General features: G+C 38.0%; 3 protein-coding genes across 8 annotated transcripts in view; 2 read left to right on the top strand and 1 right to left on the bottom strand.

Moving 5' to 3' along the window:
• The first annotated feature begins 540 nt into the window (after positions 1-540).
• frc (fringe connection) lies at positions 541-11565 on the top strand. Of its 4 annotated transcripts, none has more exons than XM_066298786.1 (6): positions 551-720; positions 10095-10185; positions 10321-10440; positions 10667-10852; positions 10915-11082; positions 11138-11565. In XM_066298786.1, the coding sequence occupies exons 1-6, from the start codon at positions 709-711 to the stop codon at positions 11416-11418; spliced, it is 858 nt and encodes a 285-aa protein (XP_066154883.1). In that variant the 5' UTR covers positions 551-708; the 3' UTR covers positions 11419-11565. The 4 variants fall into 4 exon arrangements, with proteins under 4 accessions (XP_066154882.1, XP_066154883.1, XP_066154884.1 ...); XM_066298787.1 differs by lacking the exon at positions 551-720 and adding an exon at positions 3657-3777; XM_066298789.1 differs by lacking the exon at positions 551-720 and having other exon boundaries at positions 10242-10440.
• sca (scabrous) lies at positions 2910-7648 on the bottom strand. Its single transcript, XM_066298784.1, has 4 exons — positions 7363-7648; positions 5883-6240; positions 4032-4685; positions 2910-3924 (listed from the first exon to the last, which is right to left on the bottom strand). Exons 1-4 carry the CDS (start codon positions 7635-7637, stop codon positions 3223-3225), a joined length of 1989 nt encoding a protein of 662 aa, XP_066154881.1. The 5' UTR covers positions 7638-7648; the 3' UTR covers positions 2910-3222.
• Positions 11566-14190: 2625 nt separating the features above from the next.
• The window catches only part of LOC136348162 (prolactin-releasing peptide receptor-like), a 31277-nt gene continuing 27411 nt past the window's right edge, over positions 14191-18056 (top strand). For 2 of the 3 annotated variants that reach the window (XR_010733595.1, XM_066298778.1), the window contains exon 1: positions 14191-14438. The gene's annotated coding sequence lies outside the window, so the exon portion shown is untranslated. The remainder of the gene's footprint in view (positions 14439-18056) is intronic. The other variant, XM_066298779.1, reaches the window with a different exon arrangement.

Genomic DNA, 18056 nt, shown 5'->3' with positions numbered 1-18056 from the left:
TTTATTAAAGATTTAGTCTTTTCTTAGAATTTTTCTCAAATCTAGAAAATTTGTCGATTTTGACAATTTTATAAATATATGAATGCTTTTCTATTTTTAACAAGTGATATTGGGGTCAGGATCTATAGTGACGTAACGCACATAGTAAAGAAATGTTGATTGTTTGTTTTGAAATGGGCGCATGGACAACATTCTATATATAACAGAACGAAAGAACAATGTCTTAATATTTCCACAGAGCCCCATCTAACGGAAATAACTAAAAAACAACGCGTTGATCTCTCTTCAATGAGATTGTTCTAGTTTCCTGTATTTGATGATTTTTCATAATGTCTTTGTGGTTGTCTTTGGACCATAAAAATTTGACTTAGAGATTTTTTGAAACCGTGCATTTAGCCTTCTCCAACCATATTAATGATAAATTACTAACAAAATTCTATTAAAATTTGTTCCAAAAACACGCTATCATTTCCTTTTCCATACGCCTAATATCATCGCCATTTTGTTATATCGTCATCTTTCTGAATTGGCGACGTATGTCTTGTTCGAGTAGGACAATTTTGACATTTGTAAAAATCTGTTTATTATTCTTTGTGTTATTTTTTATAAAAACATTGTTTTTTTTTAAGAAAAAGTCTCTGCAGGCGGTTTTTTCACGAGAAAACTTTGCTGAGGCCTCGGACTCGTTTTACATTGGTGCCTACTAATATGGACCTGGAGGTAAGTAAATTTGATTATATTCTTTAACTAAGGTTAGGATTTTTGTGGATGGAGTTTCCACGAAAATACTTAAATAATTTCATTGAAAAATACCAGGTAGCATTGATATTTTTTAACTACAACTAAATGTCCTGTTCTGAACCGTTATAAAATTTGCTTATAAATACCACCAAAAATTCAAAAGTTTTCTTCTTATTTCTCCCTTTCCACACCTTAGGCTTTTCAATAAAAGATAGCGCCACTATATCTTACTCCACCTTTCAAGTCACTGCAAGGTTAAATAAAATAAAAACAATTAATTTATTATTAATTTGACGTAACCTCCCGGTTATAGATAACTACTTCTAGTAACGAGTAAATTGTTTATAAGTAATCTTTTTGTAGACATACCAGACTTTTATTCGCTCGTAAATCTCCTATCGACGTGTCATTTGAGACAATAATCCAAGATAATGTCCAAGGTTTGCTTCAGCTTAGGCCAGTTTCAAGTGCTCTTGCTGCAGTAATTATTTATAGTGATGAGTGTTGAAGCCCCAGAAGAAAATGTTGACCCTAAGCTCTTCCTGAAGAAAATTCTGTCAGCTCTTTTTTATGCAGTGGCCTCATTTATGATAACAGTAGTGAATAAGACTGTACTCACCACCTATGGATTTCCATCGTTTCAAGTGCTGGGCATTGGGCAAATGGCTGCGACAATTATAGTGCTTTATGGGGCAAAGAAGTTAAGGATTGTAAGCTTCCCCAGTTTGGATGTTAGTACTTGTCGCAAGATATTTCCATTGCCACTTATTTATATTGGAAACATGATTTTTGGCTTGGGGGGCACCAAGGAACTTTCTCTGCCAATGTTTACAGCCTTGAGGAGATTCTCTATATTGATGACCATGATTTTGGAGTTATATATATTGGGTGTGAGGCCAAGCTTTAGTGTACAATTCAGTGTATACATGATGGTGGGAGGTGCAGTTCTGGCAGCAAGCAATGATCTAGCCTTCAATCTGCAAGGCTATATTTTTGTACTTTTAAATGATTTCTTTACTGCTATAAATGGAGTGTATACCAAGAAGAAATTGGACTCTAAAGAGCTGGGAAAGTATGGGTTGATGTTCTATAACTCACTGTTTATGATATTCCCTGCAGGGCTGCTTGCCTTTTACACTGGAGATTTGCACAGTGCTTATAATTACAATGGATGGCAGGATCCCCTGTTTCCAGTACAGTTCCTATTATCATGTATTATGGGTTTTGTCTTAATGTATAGTGTGATTTTGTGTACTTTATACAACTCAGCTTTAACAACCACCATTATTGGGTGTCTCAAAAACATTTGTGTGACCTACTTGGGTATGATGATTGGAGGGGATTATATTTTCTCTTGGCTGAACTTCGTAGGACTCAATATCAGTGTTTTGGGTAGTTTAGTGTATACCTATGTGACATTCAAGCGGAAGGAACCCTCAGGGGGCAATTATGCTTCTTTAAATAATGAAAAAACTACTGTAGTGGTGTAATTTGTTACCTTGCTGGAGCTGACAGGGTGAAATTTTCTCATTTATGTTGAGCTACAAAGCATCTATTTGAAAAGTAACTATAAGAAAAGATATATTTATTGTATTTAAGTCTTTGTCAACTACTAGACTACAATGCAGGTGTTGTGTATTTTTACACATAGTATTATTGTTTATCCAGTTCTTAGTGCCAGTTAATGTATTGACTTTAGGTTTTAGGTGAACCTTGAGAGCAAACCTTTACCGTTTCCGACTAAATAAAGTTAATATTAGTATGAAAAGAATTTTGCTGTTATATTTTGTGGTTCATTCAAGGTTATTATAGTATCCAGTTTTGCAAATTCTATAGAAACGGACAATTTGAATAAAAATTAACTGCGTTTTATTTGATAATCTCATCATCGTTTATTGATTCTGATTATAGGTATTTTAATAATCTTCATTAAGATAATTGTGTGACTACTTTTTATATTGTTTTGTTGTATTTGTTTATTGTTCATTAATTTTTTTGTAAAAATTTGATTTGATCAGATTGTCAAGAAACAATTTTTTTCTAATCAAATTTGAATAAATTGTTTAAGATAATAATTTAACATCATTTCCTTTTTGAAAGACGTTACTTATTTTTACCAAGTTGTCAGCAAAAGGACATTATTATCTGTAATGAAAAACCGAAATAGTTTTTATTATTTATTCCTATAAAAAAGTAAAAAACAAAGTGTCATTGCTGTACAGAACGTGCCTTAATACTCTACATTACTATATACAGTTTCCCTAAAAACTACTGGTTACATTATGGCAGTTCTAATCGGTTCTTAATTCCTACACGAATAAGTTACTGTACATCTACAACATTGGTAATCACCTAAAACCACCTATTAGAAACGACACATTGAACTAGCTTATCTTTGGCTTTTACTGGCATCGGATCTGCGCATCTACCACGTTGTTAATATCAAGGCGTATTCGCCAAGACGTCAAGGTGGGTTGCATTTTAACAGACTTCTCTTCTTTTCACGTGCATTTCGCTCTGCGCAACTGCGATCCACTCATTTCTGGCACTGTCGAACCACGTCAATCCTAAATTATAACGCCCGTTCAAATTGGCGTGTTGGCAATGTGAGAACCACCAACCGCCCTCGTAGTTGCTGGCACAGTGTGTGTTAGATATATCCCTGTCGTTGTCCACGGTGGAGAATTCCATGCGGTTCTGGTAGTCCATAGCGTCGCTGGCATTGCCTCGGTACCCGGCCACGTGTAGCCGAAACCCTTGCGTGTAGTCGCCTATGAAGAAGTGCTCGTAGGAAGCCTCCCAATATTTGCCGTAGATGTCTTTCATGTTGATGCGTAGCATTGAGCAGTTGTCTCTGGTCAGGTGGTGCAGGTTCCGGTTACCCATCCAGTGTTCACCGGTGGCGCTACCGAACCCGTTGCTGTACTCGTTCCAGTTGCGGTTGAAGTTGAGGCTGCCGTCGTGGCGTCGCTGCACTGTAGTCCAGCCTTCGTTACAATAAGCTAAAATCGGCTCCCCGTCACCAGGGGAGATGAGGTAAATACCCGCCAGACCTTCTACTGACCCACAATCACGAGGGAGTTTATTGACAATGCTTTTGTACTCGCTCTCAAAACTTTGTAGTTCTTCTACCAAGTGAATGGTCGATTTCGTGGCATTTAGATCTTTAGTCGAGAATTCCTCCTGAAAAATCAAACCTTGTAAGATTTTGCCTCGATGAAATTTGTCTCGTAACTTTAAGAAGGCGTGTTCAGAATATTTCTATTATTGTTAATGTTTTATGGACTCACCTTTAAAATATGGTCATGCAGCCTTGAATTCTGAACCACAGCGCTCTTCTCCAAAGCACTAATATGCCCTTCCAACTTATCACGTGCGTCTTGCAACTTAGATACTGAAAATCCAATTGCTTGCATTGATTCCTTCACGTTTCTCTGCTCTTCCTTCAGCTGAGCCAAATCAACGCCCATTTTCCCCCCCATATTCTCCATTTTGGAGATCTCTTTACGGAATTCCGGCAATGTGCTATCAACTTTATTCTCCAAGGTCTCAACGTTTTCAAGAAGTTCCAACATTGACATGTGCAATTTGTCAAAGTCGCTCATTTGTTTGCTGAGATTGGCGATTGTTTCAGTGTTGACGAGTTGCTGTGCAGTGATGTTAGTCATTTGCCTGGAACCCTCAGGGATTTGGTTGGTGGTGATGTAGTCGGGAACGCTACTGCTGGGATTAAATTGCTGTAGTTGTAGCTCTATCTTGGAGAGTTTGTACTTTAGGAAGGAATTCTCTTTGTGGAGGGATTTGGTGAACTTCTCAAGGTAGAGGACGTGGTGGCGCAGCGCCTTTTGGTGGTTGTGAGTGGAGTTGTTAGTGGACAAGGGCGGCAACTGTTTTTCTAGCAAAGCTTTGTAGTTGTGGGCCCATTCAAGCTGCACGGATCTCAGCTTTAAAAAATAGAGGAAAAGTGTTAGTTGAGGTCTGGATAATCTAATAATATTTGGAACTGGTCTACTAAATTAACGAGAAACATTATGTTCCACCAAATTGTTAAGACATTTCATTTGTGTCTCTATCGGTTTATATTAGTTGGTTGAAAAAATTACCGAATTTTTAAGAACTTTTTTGGCAAGCAGACAGGTCGCTGCTAGTTTAAAAAAAATTGCTGGTTGCTCTCATCAAAGGATTACGGAAATTTGCGAAGAATCTAACACAATAAGCAGTCGAGAATTGTGAGGGCTCAAAGGCATGTGTTTTTTCGTTCTTCATTTCTTGCGTCTTTATTACAATAGTTCTTCAACTTGGTTAATTATTCGAAACAAAAAATGTTAATTTTTCCTTCCTAATCTCTTACTTAGCAATTTTTTACGGTTGGCACTTTCAGCGACTTTTTTTAAATTAGTGTGCCTCATAAAATTTGAGATTCAGTGGCAACAACTGCATTGTTTGCTCCATTACCATTATGTTGTTTCGCATTTCAACCCCCTCGGGGAATGTATGCCGGCACACGTGTTTACTTATAAGTTGCATGCCTTCGAGTGCAGATCCTTTGTTTGCCGTGTGGTACCACTCCAATTTCACCGGTACGAGGAGAGAAAAAAAGAGGCATCCGGACCCGAATTCCTCTTTGATGGCGGCGACAACGGCCGGCAGGTGTCGCGCGTCCGACGACCGACATAAGCGCGTTTTTCACCTGGCTTATTCGACCAATCCGGGGCGAGAAAGGTACCCGCATCGGGTTCCGGCCGTTTCAACGTGCAGACGGGCATTCGAATTATTCAGATGTTGCCCTTTTTTAGAAGCCAAAAAGAAGATGAAAATCGGCCCGCATAGAAAAATCCTCGGTATCAGGCGTATTAATTATTTAACCGAAGAGATTGGTGTGAGAAATATCAGACCTAAGCCTGGTGAAGCTGGAGACTGCATTAACCTTGAAAATATCAATATTGCAAATTCAGTAAGTGGTGAATCTCGTTTTCAATTGAGATCAACTTTTTCTGTGGCTTCGAATTTGTCATTCCGCACGTTGCCTGCCCAACGGTGTCGTCACGAAGTCTGTGGACACAGTGACCCACATTTCAAGCCGTCACAAATCTCGAATTATTCAAGTTTAATTTGTTTCTCTGATTGTAAACTCAACTCACCTGATTTCTCAACCTGCCATTAGTCTCGGCCATGCTCCTCCAATCGTTCTTCATATTATTAAACTCCTCCTTGAGCATATTTAATTCCGCATCCTTCTTGGCGTTAAGTCGTCTGAATTGTTCCAACTCCCCATTGAGGCTGGAAATGTCGCTCTGTAAAATCCTCATTTGCGCCTCATGCACCTCGTGGTCTCTGAGCAGTGCCGAAGAGTTGACCGTGCTCTGCAGCTCAGAAATTTCCGTCTTGATTTCTTCCATACTGTGCGTCAGCCATTTTACTGTCAGTTTGTCATTTTTCGTCTCAGGAGGAGGAGAGGCAGCGCTGCCACTGCCCGAGCGAAGCAGCTCGATTTCGTTTCTGCAATAAAAAGGATGATAATGAAGGGATGGTTTTACGCTTGGGTGGCCTCAAAACGTCGCGTATCGTGTTTCCTAAGGGAGGAACCGGAATATGCAATTTGTCGCCTAGTTGACCTAATCGGTAATATTCAATTTGGGCCTTAATGAAACCAGCCTGTGGTGGCAAGGGTGGGGCACAGCACGCCTAAGTGCGTTATGTTGTAGTTTTTAAATGTGTAATTAACAACAATAATAATTCATTCGTTTGTCGGGGTCTGTTATGGAACTATTTGGTGACAAATAGCTATTCTTTCTAAATTGGGTTTGAATTTCTCATGTTCTTGTCTAAGCGAGCACTAGAAAATTATTGGAAATCACCCATGGGGTGTAAGCATCAATGGTATGATCTGAAAGTCCGAATTAAAAAAATGTGTAAATTGGTGGATTATTTGGGACTTCTGGACTAAATAGCTTAAGAATTCACGCTGCTTTGCTAACAAATCAAGTAAAAACTCGACTTAAAAATTAGAATGAAACGTTGACTATTTGGACATGATTGCCATGGCAAAATGCTGTTTTTGGATCATTTTTAATACGTTTTAAAGATTTTTTATGATGAACATAAATAAGTTTCATGTGAGTTTTGGTCTTGCTTCTGACACGTGATGACAGAGATGTCAAATCAACAAGAATTGTCTCACTGGGTGGCAAAGCCCTGGTTGTAGCATCGAGTGGGGCGAGAAAACATTTGAATTATGAGAAGCGTTTGCGGCCCAATAAGAACTTGGCTTTTGGATCATGTGAAACACTTTTCATAAAAGCGCCTGCTTGATTTTTGTCCTTAATTTTTGCAGGGATTTTAAAAATTTTTCTCTGAAAATGTGCGTTTTAACTGTAAATAAGTATGTAGTTTATGACCTATGAGGACTGCTACAGAAAAGAAGAGCCTTTAGTTCATTTGCAGTGATTTTTTAAAACAAAATTTAATAGAGTGCTTTCATGGGCGCCGACGTTTTTATGCGGAATTCATTTTTTCTATATCTTTATCAATAACAAATTCGAGAGTGATAAGTTCCAAAAATAGCATTTTTAAAATTTTTATTCCCTCCTAAAGCTGACGTTTCTTAACACCCAAACTTACTTCAAACTCCTCACTTGGTCCCTCAATTCCTCCACTTCAGGACCGTTGAACACGGTCCTTCTCACGCTTTCTTCGATGCTCTTCAAATCCTCAGTCCTCCTCTCTACCAAAGCTTTGACTTGTTTGCTCAACACCCTCAGGTCGTAATTGGTACCCTTGATAAGTTCATCCTCAGTTACAGTCATAGCAGTGACTGTTTGATATAGCGAAACACTCGCGATGAACACGAAAGCCACCCACGTCGCCCCGCAGACATCGCGTCCCATTTTGCCCATGTCGCGGCCGTCTGAAGACTGATTTCAGTATCAGCGGCCCATATGGTTTTATTGTGGGTAGAGGAGAGATGCGAGTATCGGGGAAACGGTGCGTGAGAAGGAGACAGAGATGAGGGCAGGTGTTGCTGGTGCAGCTTTCCTCGTTTATTGTCGATGGTGGTGTGTTATTTTGGTTTAATCGGCTTTAGGGATGTGTTTTTTACGTTAAGACGATTTAGTTTTTAGCTTGTTATGTAAATTGTATTACAAGTGGCATAAATAAAAATTAAAAGTACTTAATGGGAAAAAAAGAACAAGAAGGTTGAGTTTCTTGGATGTTGGTGGCGGTTAGACCCAAATTGACTTTAGCCGTCTCTTTTCTCGCAAAAAAATGTTAAAAATGAGAGTTGATAGGTTTATCTTTTAAAGTGAAGAAGTATGATTTCTTCGGATATAGGCAATGAGCGATAGCCACATCAGAAATGACTATTACATAAGCTTTTCTGAAAAATAGTACCGTCGATGAGTCTACATTCAAAAGTAACGAAGTTATGATTTTTTTGGAATAAAGTGATAGCTGACAGTTATGTAAATGTCTTTGGAAAAGACGAGGACCATGACTATGGGGTTAACTCCAAAAAAAAATTAAGAAAGTTGTTGTTTTTGCGGAACCATGTGACAGGTGACAGTTACATTAAAGTTGACATTCTCCCAAAGAAATCAGTGGGAAAGTGAATTTTGACCCGCGTCAGTTTATTTCATAAAAATTATAACTTTCCTAATTTTGTGGATATAGATCGATCGTCAAAAAATCCAATTTAAGTTAACTTTTTTCAGAGCAACAAACATCTACATCAGTCTTCTAGGGCACATTTAAAAAAAAATCTGAAGCCATAACGCCGCAAAAAAAATTCAAGATACCTATTAAAAAAGATAAATTGTAGTTTTCGTTGTGGGGAAATTGCGACTTATTAAAAATATACTTTCGGCAACGTACCAAAGGTACCATTGATGGTACTCCTAAGATAATACATGGCAGTTTCTCACCTGTCGCAGGCAGATGTTTGCGAGACGAACGAGGGGAGTTCGCAATTAAGAAACCGTTGCCTCCGTTAATATTCACGGGTTCCTTTGTGCGCCTTTACATCGTTGGAGAAGGGGTGGACTCTGATATTTTTGTCTGCACAAACCGGGCGGTACCACCGGCAGTCACCCCTGGTTCGACCGCAAACGTACCATTAATTCCTCCACACATCGGTGGCCCTGCAGCCAAGCGAGCCATCAACGAACGATACATGCGGGAGGAACTTGGACTTCTATTTCCGTTTGAAAACCCCTTTTGTCATAGTAAAATTCGAATGAAACCACCTGCACAATAGGGCCGTCGTTAATTGCATGGTTGGATGGAGAACGGCCTCGAAGGGCGCTTATGAGAATGCCCTTTTGAGGGTAATGTTGTGTGTTGAAAGCAACGTTTGATCGAGTGTTCAGAGCTAGTGTTCTCAAATCCGCAGATTGTTGCCCAACGACCCCATTTTCCATTGTTTTAATAGCAGCCCTGTGTATAAAAAAACCTATCGATGTGCGGTATAGCCTGAGCATTTTTACCTGAAGTAGTGTGGTTCCCCAATTTGCGAGAATGACTGCCCGAAAAGCTGCGGAACATCTGCCGCTCGTGCGCCCTTTTGGACAGTTCCATGTCGTATTAGTTTCACATCAATACGTAATTGGAATCTCCTTTTTGTCGTGTTTTGGGCCTGTCTGGGTGAAATTTTTACTCTTAAGCGAGTGCATATCGGGTTGTACTCAACTTGGTATTGTCTGGACAAAACTTATTGAAGCTTCACAAGAAAGGTACTAACTAGTACCGCTACTGAAAGGGGGCCGGCACGCGTCCAACAGCCGTCTGTCGTGCATGCTTATCTTATGCTCAGCAGCTGTCGCAGCTGTAAATTGTCTCTGTAGCAGCTGGAACATTAGAAGGTCTTAATGCTGCTTTCCGAGGGCCTTAAACTAGGCCGCAACTCGAAGGTTCCATCTCGTTTTAAACCTGTTACATGTTTTCACCCTCCATCGGGCAGAAAATGAAAACGAAACGGGGCCTTTTTATGGCCCAATCTAATAGTTTGTCAAAGGGCCTTTTTCATTTCTCACATTCCACTTAGGTTGTTACGGGCCTTTTGATTGAGGCCAAGTCAGTACCGCACACATATAAATATATGGAGGGGTCAGGTAGAATTATTATGTTAAAATTTCGAAATCAAACTTGTAATAATCGTTTACTTGTCGTACTGAAAACAAAACTGGCCGCGCTTCAAAAATAGTTCATTGGCAATAGGAATTAACACATGTCTCTCATCAAGCGTTTGAGCAAAATTAGATTTATATAACTCGGTTGGTACCGTGACTGTAACTGTTCTGTTCATCGCTCCTTTCATAGCCGTTTTCGCTTACAACGTTTTTTCCAATTTGTTGCAGGTGATGGAAGACGAAATCTATGAAATTTCATCAGAGTTGTACGAGGAATATGATTACACTTCGAAATCAAAGCCTTCGGTAAATCCAAAAGGTGACTCTTTTTTTAATTAGGTATATGTCGCAGGGTTTGTGAGTTTGAGCTTTTAGTGCTGTTTTCAACCAGTACTTCAATTAATATTACCGGTCAACTTGAGTATGGCTATGACTATGTTCTTGGGCCCTTTAGGTATCGTTAGTCAATTGCCCTTCAATTTGCCGGCCTACAGTATAACTGATAAAGAAGGTGATATGCTTATACCTCGGAGGAATCGAAAAAAATCGGAATACGACGAGTTTTTAGATATAGGTAAGTAAACCTTGTGTTTTACTAATTTATGTATTGATTTCCTTTGATGAACTTAGTTGTGGTATAGAGGGTTGATGGTGAGTGAGACGTTTTCTGTAAATTGTGGTACGTAAGCTTTCTGAAAATTTGCAAAAATATAAGGAATGGGCTCTGTTCCGTCCACGTAAAATATTTTCAACAGCAACTTTATTCCTATACCTAAATCGTCACAATTCATACATTTTAGAGCACATTGGCAGCACTAATCTGCGCTTGGTGGGTCTTCAAATATGGCGAGGGGCGCTGTTGTTGGCCGATTGGTTTCTGCACCACGGCCACTCTTTATCGCAAAACGATTTTATTTTGGAACTGGGCAGTGGTGTGGGTCTCTCTTCCATCGTTGCTTCAATGTTTACTCCTGTCATTTGCACAGGTAAAGGAAGAACGCTTTTTAAATTAAAAATCGAGTTTTAACCAGAACGTCTTCACTTCCAGACGTGGACAGAGCTGATATTTTCAAGACGATTCGCGCCAATGTGATGAGAAACGCACACTTATCAAAGTATCCAGTCGAGATCCTGGAGCTCGATTTCACAGCCGAGCAATTGCCGGAGAAAATATCTGCTCTTTTACCGAAAATAAAGCTTATATTTGCCGCAGATGGTGAGTTATAACCAAGATATTTACTGTATTTAATACCTTTATTATACTCTCTCAGTGATATACGACGATCATCTCACAGAGGCCTTCGTGAAAACAGTTAAAAGACTACTCGACATTCCTCCGCAACGATCGATCTTAATAGCTCTGGAAAAACGTTATGTTTTTACTATAAGCGACTGTGATACGTGCGCCCCCTGTTACGACTACTTCCTCGAAAGCATCAAAAGTTTAAGCAATGTGATAATGGAAGAAGTGCCGTTGGACTTCCCTCAGTATTTCAAATACGACAGATGCAAGGAATTGGTTTTGTGGAAAATCACTTCAAAGAATCAGTAACGTAAATTGGCGTTCGAATGCAGCAAAGGAATATACGAGAAAAAAAATTAGCTGATGTACTTTGTAGTATATTATATATTATGTAATAATAAATACTACATTGTATTTTCACATTTGTAAATATGAATAAATGTTTAATACGAAAAAGATGTTTTATTTTCTCTATTCACGTACTAGTTTGTAAAATATAGCATTCGCCTCATTGTCTAGAACTAGTAAAACTACACCATCAATGCATATGACCTTTACCATTAATTAAAAAAACTTTTGCAAGTTTTAAAATTTTTTTGTATCAGGAGTCGGAAACGATCGCGGAATATCTCCCCAATATCTCTGTATACTTAATACCTAATAGTAAATTTTTCACTGGAATTCGTATTACACATACGTAACAGCAGCCAGGAGGTTCGGTTCACCTCCTCGGTACTTGTATATTCTTTATACAGGGTGTGGCATGAGAATCGAGTGCTTTTAAAACAATTATAAAATCATTAGTCTACTATATATACAATTTCTTTTTATCATAACGACATAGCCGAAAACATAACATTTTATATAATCTTGAATGGAAAATTACATTTGATATGTTTTCGAGCGGAGCAAAGTGGGCATCTCTATAACTCTTGTTTCACTGTTTCAATGTTTTCTGGAATATGCAGAGTACGTTGAGTGTCGAGAACATTTTTTGTCATTATTGAATCTCCCGTTCGTAAATTGTTAACCCTACGTAAGGTTGTGTCATGCGCGGGAACAGAATTATTTCGATTAATAACGAATCTGTGATGAAATTCACGCTTAACAGCAGTAACAGGCTTACCACTCGTTACAAGACAATCATAAATGAATATTTGGTGTTCTAATGTCCATGACGGCTCTAAGATGGCAACTGAAAGATAATAATAAAGTGCTATGAGCCAAAAAATGAAATGCCTGTTCAAGCGCAACCCTTCCGTGGTAAACGCTTAAATACAACTCGGTCGAATGGTTGGTTCTCTCGCCGCACCTTGAATCCCATATTCGATTTTTGACTCAGAATCATCATTTGGTTTTTAGCTGTTTTTCAGTGACATGTAGATCTAACTTGGGAATATGAATAAAAGATGTTTCATATTCGACAAGTATCAAAAATGTCTTTTCTTTGAACTCTGACAGTTCCAATTTTTTTTTGATAAATAATTTAATTATTGCGTTTTTGAATTACAATTTCGATGTTCCTATTTTATTCACGAGAGTTCTTTCCTAAGGGGGATGAACAATCGATTGGGTTTAAAAGAGGTTGGGCGTCGCATTCACAGGTGGCGACAATACAACTATACGGAAGGTTTTTTGTCCATAATAAATGGTCAAATCTTTGTTTCCAAGAACGATTGATGTACTCAAATTCTACATTAAAATTCACTAATGTCTTCGTTCTCGAAGAATTACTACATTTATCAGTTTTCCGCTTTTTACTGCGCTTCCGCTGGGATTTGAAGATATCTGGCGTTCGTGACATACAAAAGCGGATTTTAGACGACTAAAGGAGCTGCACCTCGTGTATGGATCTTGGCGTTTGTTTCCGAGACACGATGCGGCAAGTTGCAATTTAAATTTGAACAGTAAAATAGAATACCTCATTCAAACATGTCGGAGGAATTTATTACAATATCCCTTATGTCGGGAAAACGCCCGTGTAACACGATATTTGTTACTTTCATAGCTCAAATATTGTCATAGGGGCACGTCTCCTAGTTTGCATTCACCTTGGGAAAACAAGGAGGAACTTAAGACAGTTGAAAATGTACTATTTTTCTAAGGAATGATTCTGAAATTTGGGGAGATGCTTGGAAATCATCTTAAAATGGTTTAATGGACAGTTTGGAGTCAAATGGATTGTCATTTTAATACCAATCTGCAGGGAGATCCCCCGAATTCGGTGCCACTTCAAGTTGATTTATTAAGTAGATATGTCAAGAAAATTGGATGAATTTTCTGCAAAACTATAGTGATGTGGAACGGTTTTCTTAGGTAAAATACAGTTTCTTAACATTCATTTTTCAATTTTGAAGACTCAGTACGCCCCTGTTAATTTAATTCTGAGAAATATGCTTCCTTACCCAAAATCTTGACAATGTGACGAGGACAAGATATATTCACGCACATAAGCAAGGCGCATTCACCATATTAACGAGAAATTCTGTTTATCTACCATTTGAAGGGTTAAATCTGATGCAACAAAATTATGCAAAATATACTTTTTACATATATACTGGTCGACATCGTGAAGGTAACCAGTCGTATCCCCGGCGCATTCACTGGTCTTAATCAAGACATCACAATTCAATACTCTTCAATTATAAAAGTCTCAGTGAAAGTCCGCAAACATAACCGCTAAAATAGCGTTCCAGAAACGACCTTGCGAGTGGGATTCACGATGTCAGCGACAAATGATTAATGGGCCTCATTAATTAGCGACATTATTATTATTATAGGCCCCTTCGGGTCGGCCAATGTTTCGAATTTATTTACATAGGACGCGCTTTCATCGATCTTGGCCTGCAAATCCTCTTCTAAAAGTGAATTTAGCTGTGTCTTTGGAAAGTCGATATGGTTTACGGAATAAATTGGGATTTGCGTTGGGATTTTACCAAGTAAATTTTGATATAGGGGGCAGTAGTGGCATGGGCAAAAAGGCACGTGTCGTCGGCGCAAAAAAAATCCGCGCACAAATACGATCCGGTGCCGAAAGTGAGCCGACGCTTTTCGATTGTTTCCACGGCAACGTGGCGAGTTTCATCTGTTTAGTCAGACGAGATTTTCGGCGTTGGTTAGATCGCGACGCGCTCCCCTCTGGAAGAGTCGATCCAGATCGAAAATCCGAGTTTTGGAATTTTCTATAATAAAAAAACCATTATTACTTCATTGTAAAAATAAATAAATAAAAACTTGACCATTTTGAATGGACAGAGTGTCGCGGATAATGGGGAGACGGACCACGAGGTCGCGACAAGCTGTTGCTCCTGTTGCTCGTCTCTAGAAAGGTAACAACAGCAATATAACCAAAAAGGTGCTTTAGGCGAGTTTAAGACAACAAACAATGCTTATTCCCATAGTTAATAAGGTCGCGATTAGTTTACGCAAAATTAATAGATTTACGATGTAGCCGGGATTATGATTTGGGCATAAAATGATAATACAACATTTGTAGACGACGTCATTTGAAGTGGTCGTAAATCAGGACCTGATTAGGGGCCTTCTTTGCCATGTCGGTAAATATCCGCCTTTAGTCAGTTTAAGTCTTGGCATAGCTGGCTAAAATAAAAGGAGTTTCCTCAACATACAATTTAAAATTTTAAAGCAAAATTGTGGATTTTTTAAAGCTCGATGAAAGAAGATATTTTAAATATTCTTTACTCTAATATTTCTGTATAAAATCTGATACAGGAGCTTTCGGAACTTCGTAATGAGCGGCAGTTCTCTAAAACGACCTGCGTCAATTACTTTAGTGCCATTCCGCAACAAAAGCTTCCATTTATAAATCTTGGTTTTTGACGACTAAATTTAGAAATAAACATAGGCGTGCATGAAAACATTCGGACAGAAGGGCAACCCTGAAACAACTTTCGCTAATGATTTTAATGCCATTTGCCACTTAGAAAATTCAGAAATGAACCTGGACGTTCAAGAGACGTCGTCCGGAAGAATAAAATAAATACTGTACCTACTTCTGATGAGTTGACAAATGCTCTCTGTGAGGCAAACTACGCCAATGACTTTAATGCCGTTCTGTAGCTCAAATATTCCATGTCGGAATTGCTATAGATCTACACGAGGGGAATTGGAAAAAATAAAAATCTCTTTTTATCTAAAATATTTCAATAAAAAAATTCCATTAAAAGAAAAACAGAGAGAAGGCAATGAAACATTTAAAAAATTTTATTCACCTATTAGTTCAGATCTTATGTCCGTAATAAATCGGACACAACATCCCACATATTTTACTAAAATGTGAGACTTACGGAAACTTTGAGCGAATAAACGCGGCCATTTCTCTCTAATGAAAAACTGTTTTGGGATTGCACCAATTCGTTTGCAGCTGAGACCGGTATTTCCCCCTAAACCACACACACACAAGCCAGGTTGTCATTGAGCTAGTGTCGATCCCGCTAAAGCGGAATTTTGCCAGTGTATAAATAGTAAGCAGTATGATAAGTATAATTTATAACGGTGCAGATTTGAGGAGATTTTCCGGAATTTACGGCTTGCCAACGGCATCCCTGTCGGGCCATTTCCTTTTTATTTCCCTTTACAAGAGGCAATTTATCCGGCCATCAAGAACAGGGGGACGTTTTCTCCCCTGTAACGCGACGCCGATCAACTTACCCTGAAGGGTTATTAATTGGAATCATTACTGTAATTAGGCCCGCTAATTGCAACTTTTCCCGAAGAGTAGAAATTCTTTCAACTCCAGCGAAAACATGTTAATTATCATATCGATTGATTAAAACCGTTGTTTACAGTCATTTCAGGGAAAGTACTTGTGGCCAATGATAAATTACTCTAATGGCCTCGCTTTTATGCAATATTTGCGGACGATAAAACTCGATGAGGCTGATGGGGAGGACAACTCGCTTATTGTAATGCTCGCATGCTAATCCGTGCATTTGTATGCCGCTTTTTGTATCCAAAACCGCAATTTCTGCGCGTACCTCAATTAACGACAATAATAATCATAGCAGACACGTTCCGTCATTGAAGAATTTTGAGGGAAGAACGAACTCCATTCCAGGAACGAGCTGTGTTTGATTCGATTTTCTCTAATCAAACTGCGCGGATAAAAATATGGGCCTTCGGCTGTATAATGCAGCACGCTCCTTTGTTACGTTTTCCAATACGTCCGGATTAATAACATAAAGAAATTTGAATGGATATTGGCAATTTTTCTATGGAAAATTAGTCGATGTTGCACCGAACCGATCATCGTTATACAGGGCGTTTGCAAAAGTTGCTACAAAACTTGAGCAGGTAAAACTAGATTCAAAAATAATTAAAAAAACTTCTCATGAACATTGGCCCGAAGGAGCACCGTTACTGAGTTGGGGTCCTCCGAAGTGGTCTTGTCATTTGGATATTTTTAAAAATAACTTTCTTTATGATTGAGGTAATGGAATGAAAATTGTCGATAATAATCATTCCATAATGGTCTTTTACTATCGTAAGTTTAATAAAAATTGATTATAAATAGGGGTAGTTAAAAAATTACTTTTATGAAAAAATTTTCGATTGTTTAAAATTCCTTTGAATTATCAAGCAAATAATATTATTTTGTTAATGAATCAGGCCTTAAAAAATTTTCTTTTTTTAGAATTCTGCGTTTTTTACTCAGAAATAATCATCTTTTAAATAACATATAGCCCAAAACGGTAACAGTTTCATTGTAGTGACTGTCGCTTACATGTTTTTGATGCATTTTATGATTCAAAATTGCAGCCACAAATTTAATATAAAATTAATATTCTTTACTCTTTTGCTTTCTTATGTTAATTAGCAACTTTATAGGTACTGCCATAGGTTTATTTCACCGTGGAAATGACAGTCATTAACATGGAATCATCTCCATGAAAGGTGTCTATTATATAAAAATATTAAAAAACGTAACAAATCATAGTCATACATTATTTTTAAAATAATGATTTTTGACTAAACTACGAAAGATTCCAAAAAATCAAGTAAAGAATTTTTTCCTTATAAAAATCCAATTGGTCAAAAAGTAATGTTATTTGTTTGACAATTCACATGAATTAAAAAAAAAATCTGTTTAGTGTAGTTTTCTAACTACCCTTATTTATGATCGATTTCGATGAAGATTATCATATTTAAAGACCCTTACGATACGATTATTACCTATAATTTTCATTACATTATCTTAGTCAGAAAGGAAGTGCTCTGTCGGCAAATGTTTATAGAAGCTTTCTTTTACCATTTTTGGCTCTTCTTTCACCTGCTTAAGTTTAGCAATTAAATTTTCCAAACACCCCGTATGTTAAAATAAAATTCTTGCATGTTTACGCCAGACACGCACCAACTGAGAGCCGATTCTCATTAACTCGGCAATTTCCTCATAACTGTAAAACCTGTTAAAACCACCCGAAAAGCGTATAATTGTTCAAAATGTGAGACGTCTACAGACCATATTTCTGTGGAAATTCTTGCCACGTGGCTCATAATTCAGCGTTCACACTCTGGGTTTTACCCAACCAAATATGAAATTTAGATTCTACTAATCAAAATAAATAAATTTAATTCTACGAACTAGTTCAATTCTTTGATGTTCGAATTTTTAAAAATTTGTCTACACCGTAAAGGTTTTTCAAAAGTTACACGTAAAATTTTTGTTTATTTCAGAACATATAATTTCTTTCGTCCGTTTCGTCGTTTTTAATGTTATTGTTTTGCCCTTTATGTAACCTTAAATTACCAAGGAAACGCATCAAAGAGGCCTCCACCGCGTGCTACGCAACTTCGACATCTTTGAAGTGCCGAAGGCATTGCAGCTGCTATCTGGCATGGCGTTATTACTTGGCAAGAAGCTCGGATTGAAGCAATTAGTCGTTCTCTTGTTCCAGGAGCATTTCTGTAAATCAGTGCTTTTAAAGTTC

Source organism: Euwallacea fornicatus, chromosome 32, assembly GCF_040115645.1.
Source record: "Euwallacea fornicatus isolate EFF26 chromosome 32, ASM4011564v1, whole genome shotgun sequence".
Classification (NCBI taxonomy): Eukaryota; Metazoa; Arthropoda; class Insecta; order Coleoptera; family Curculionidae; genus Euwallacea; species Euwallacea fornicatus.
Note: the sequence above shows the minus strand (reverse complement) of the source record. Positions and strands in the feature narration are given on the sequence as shown.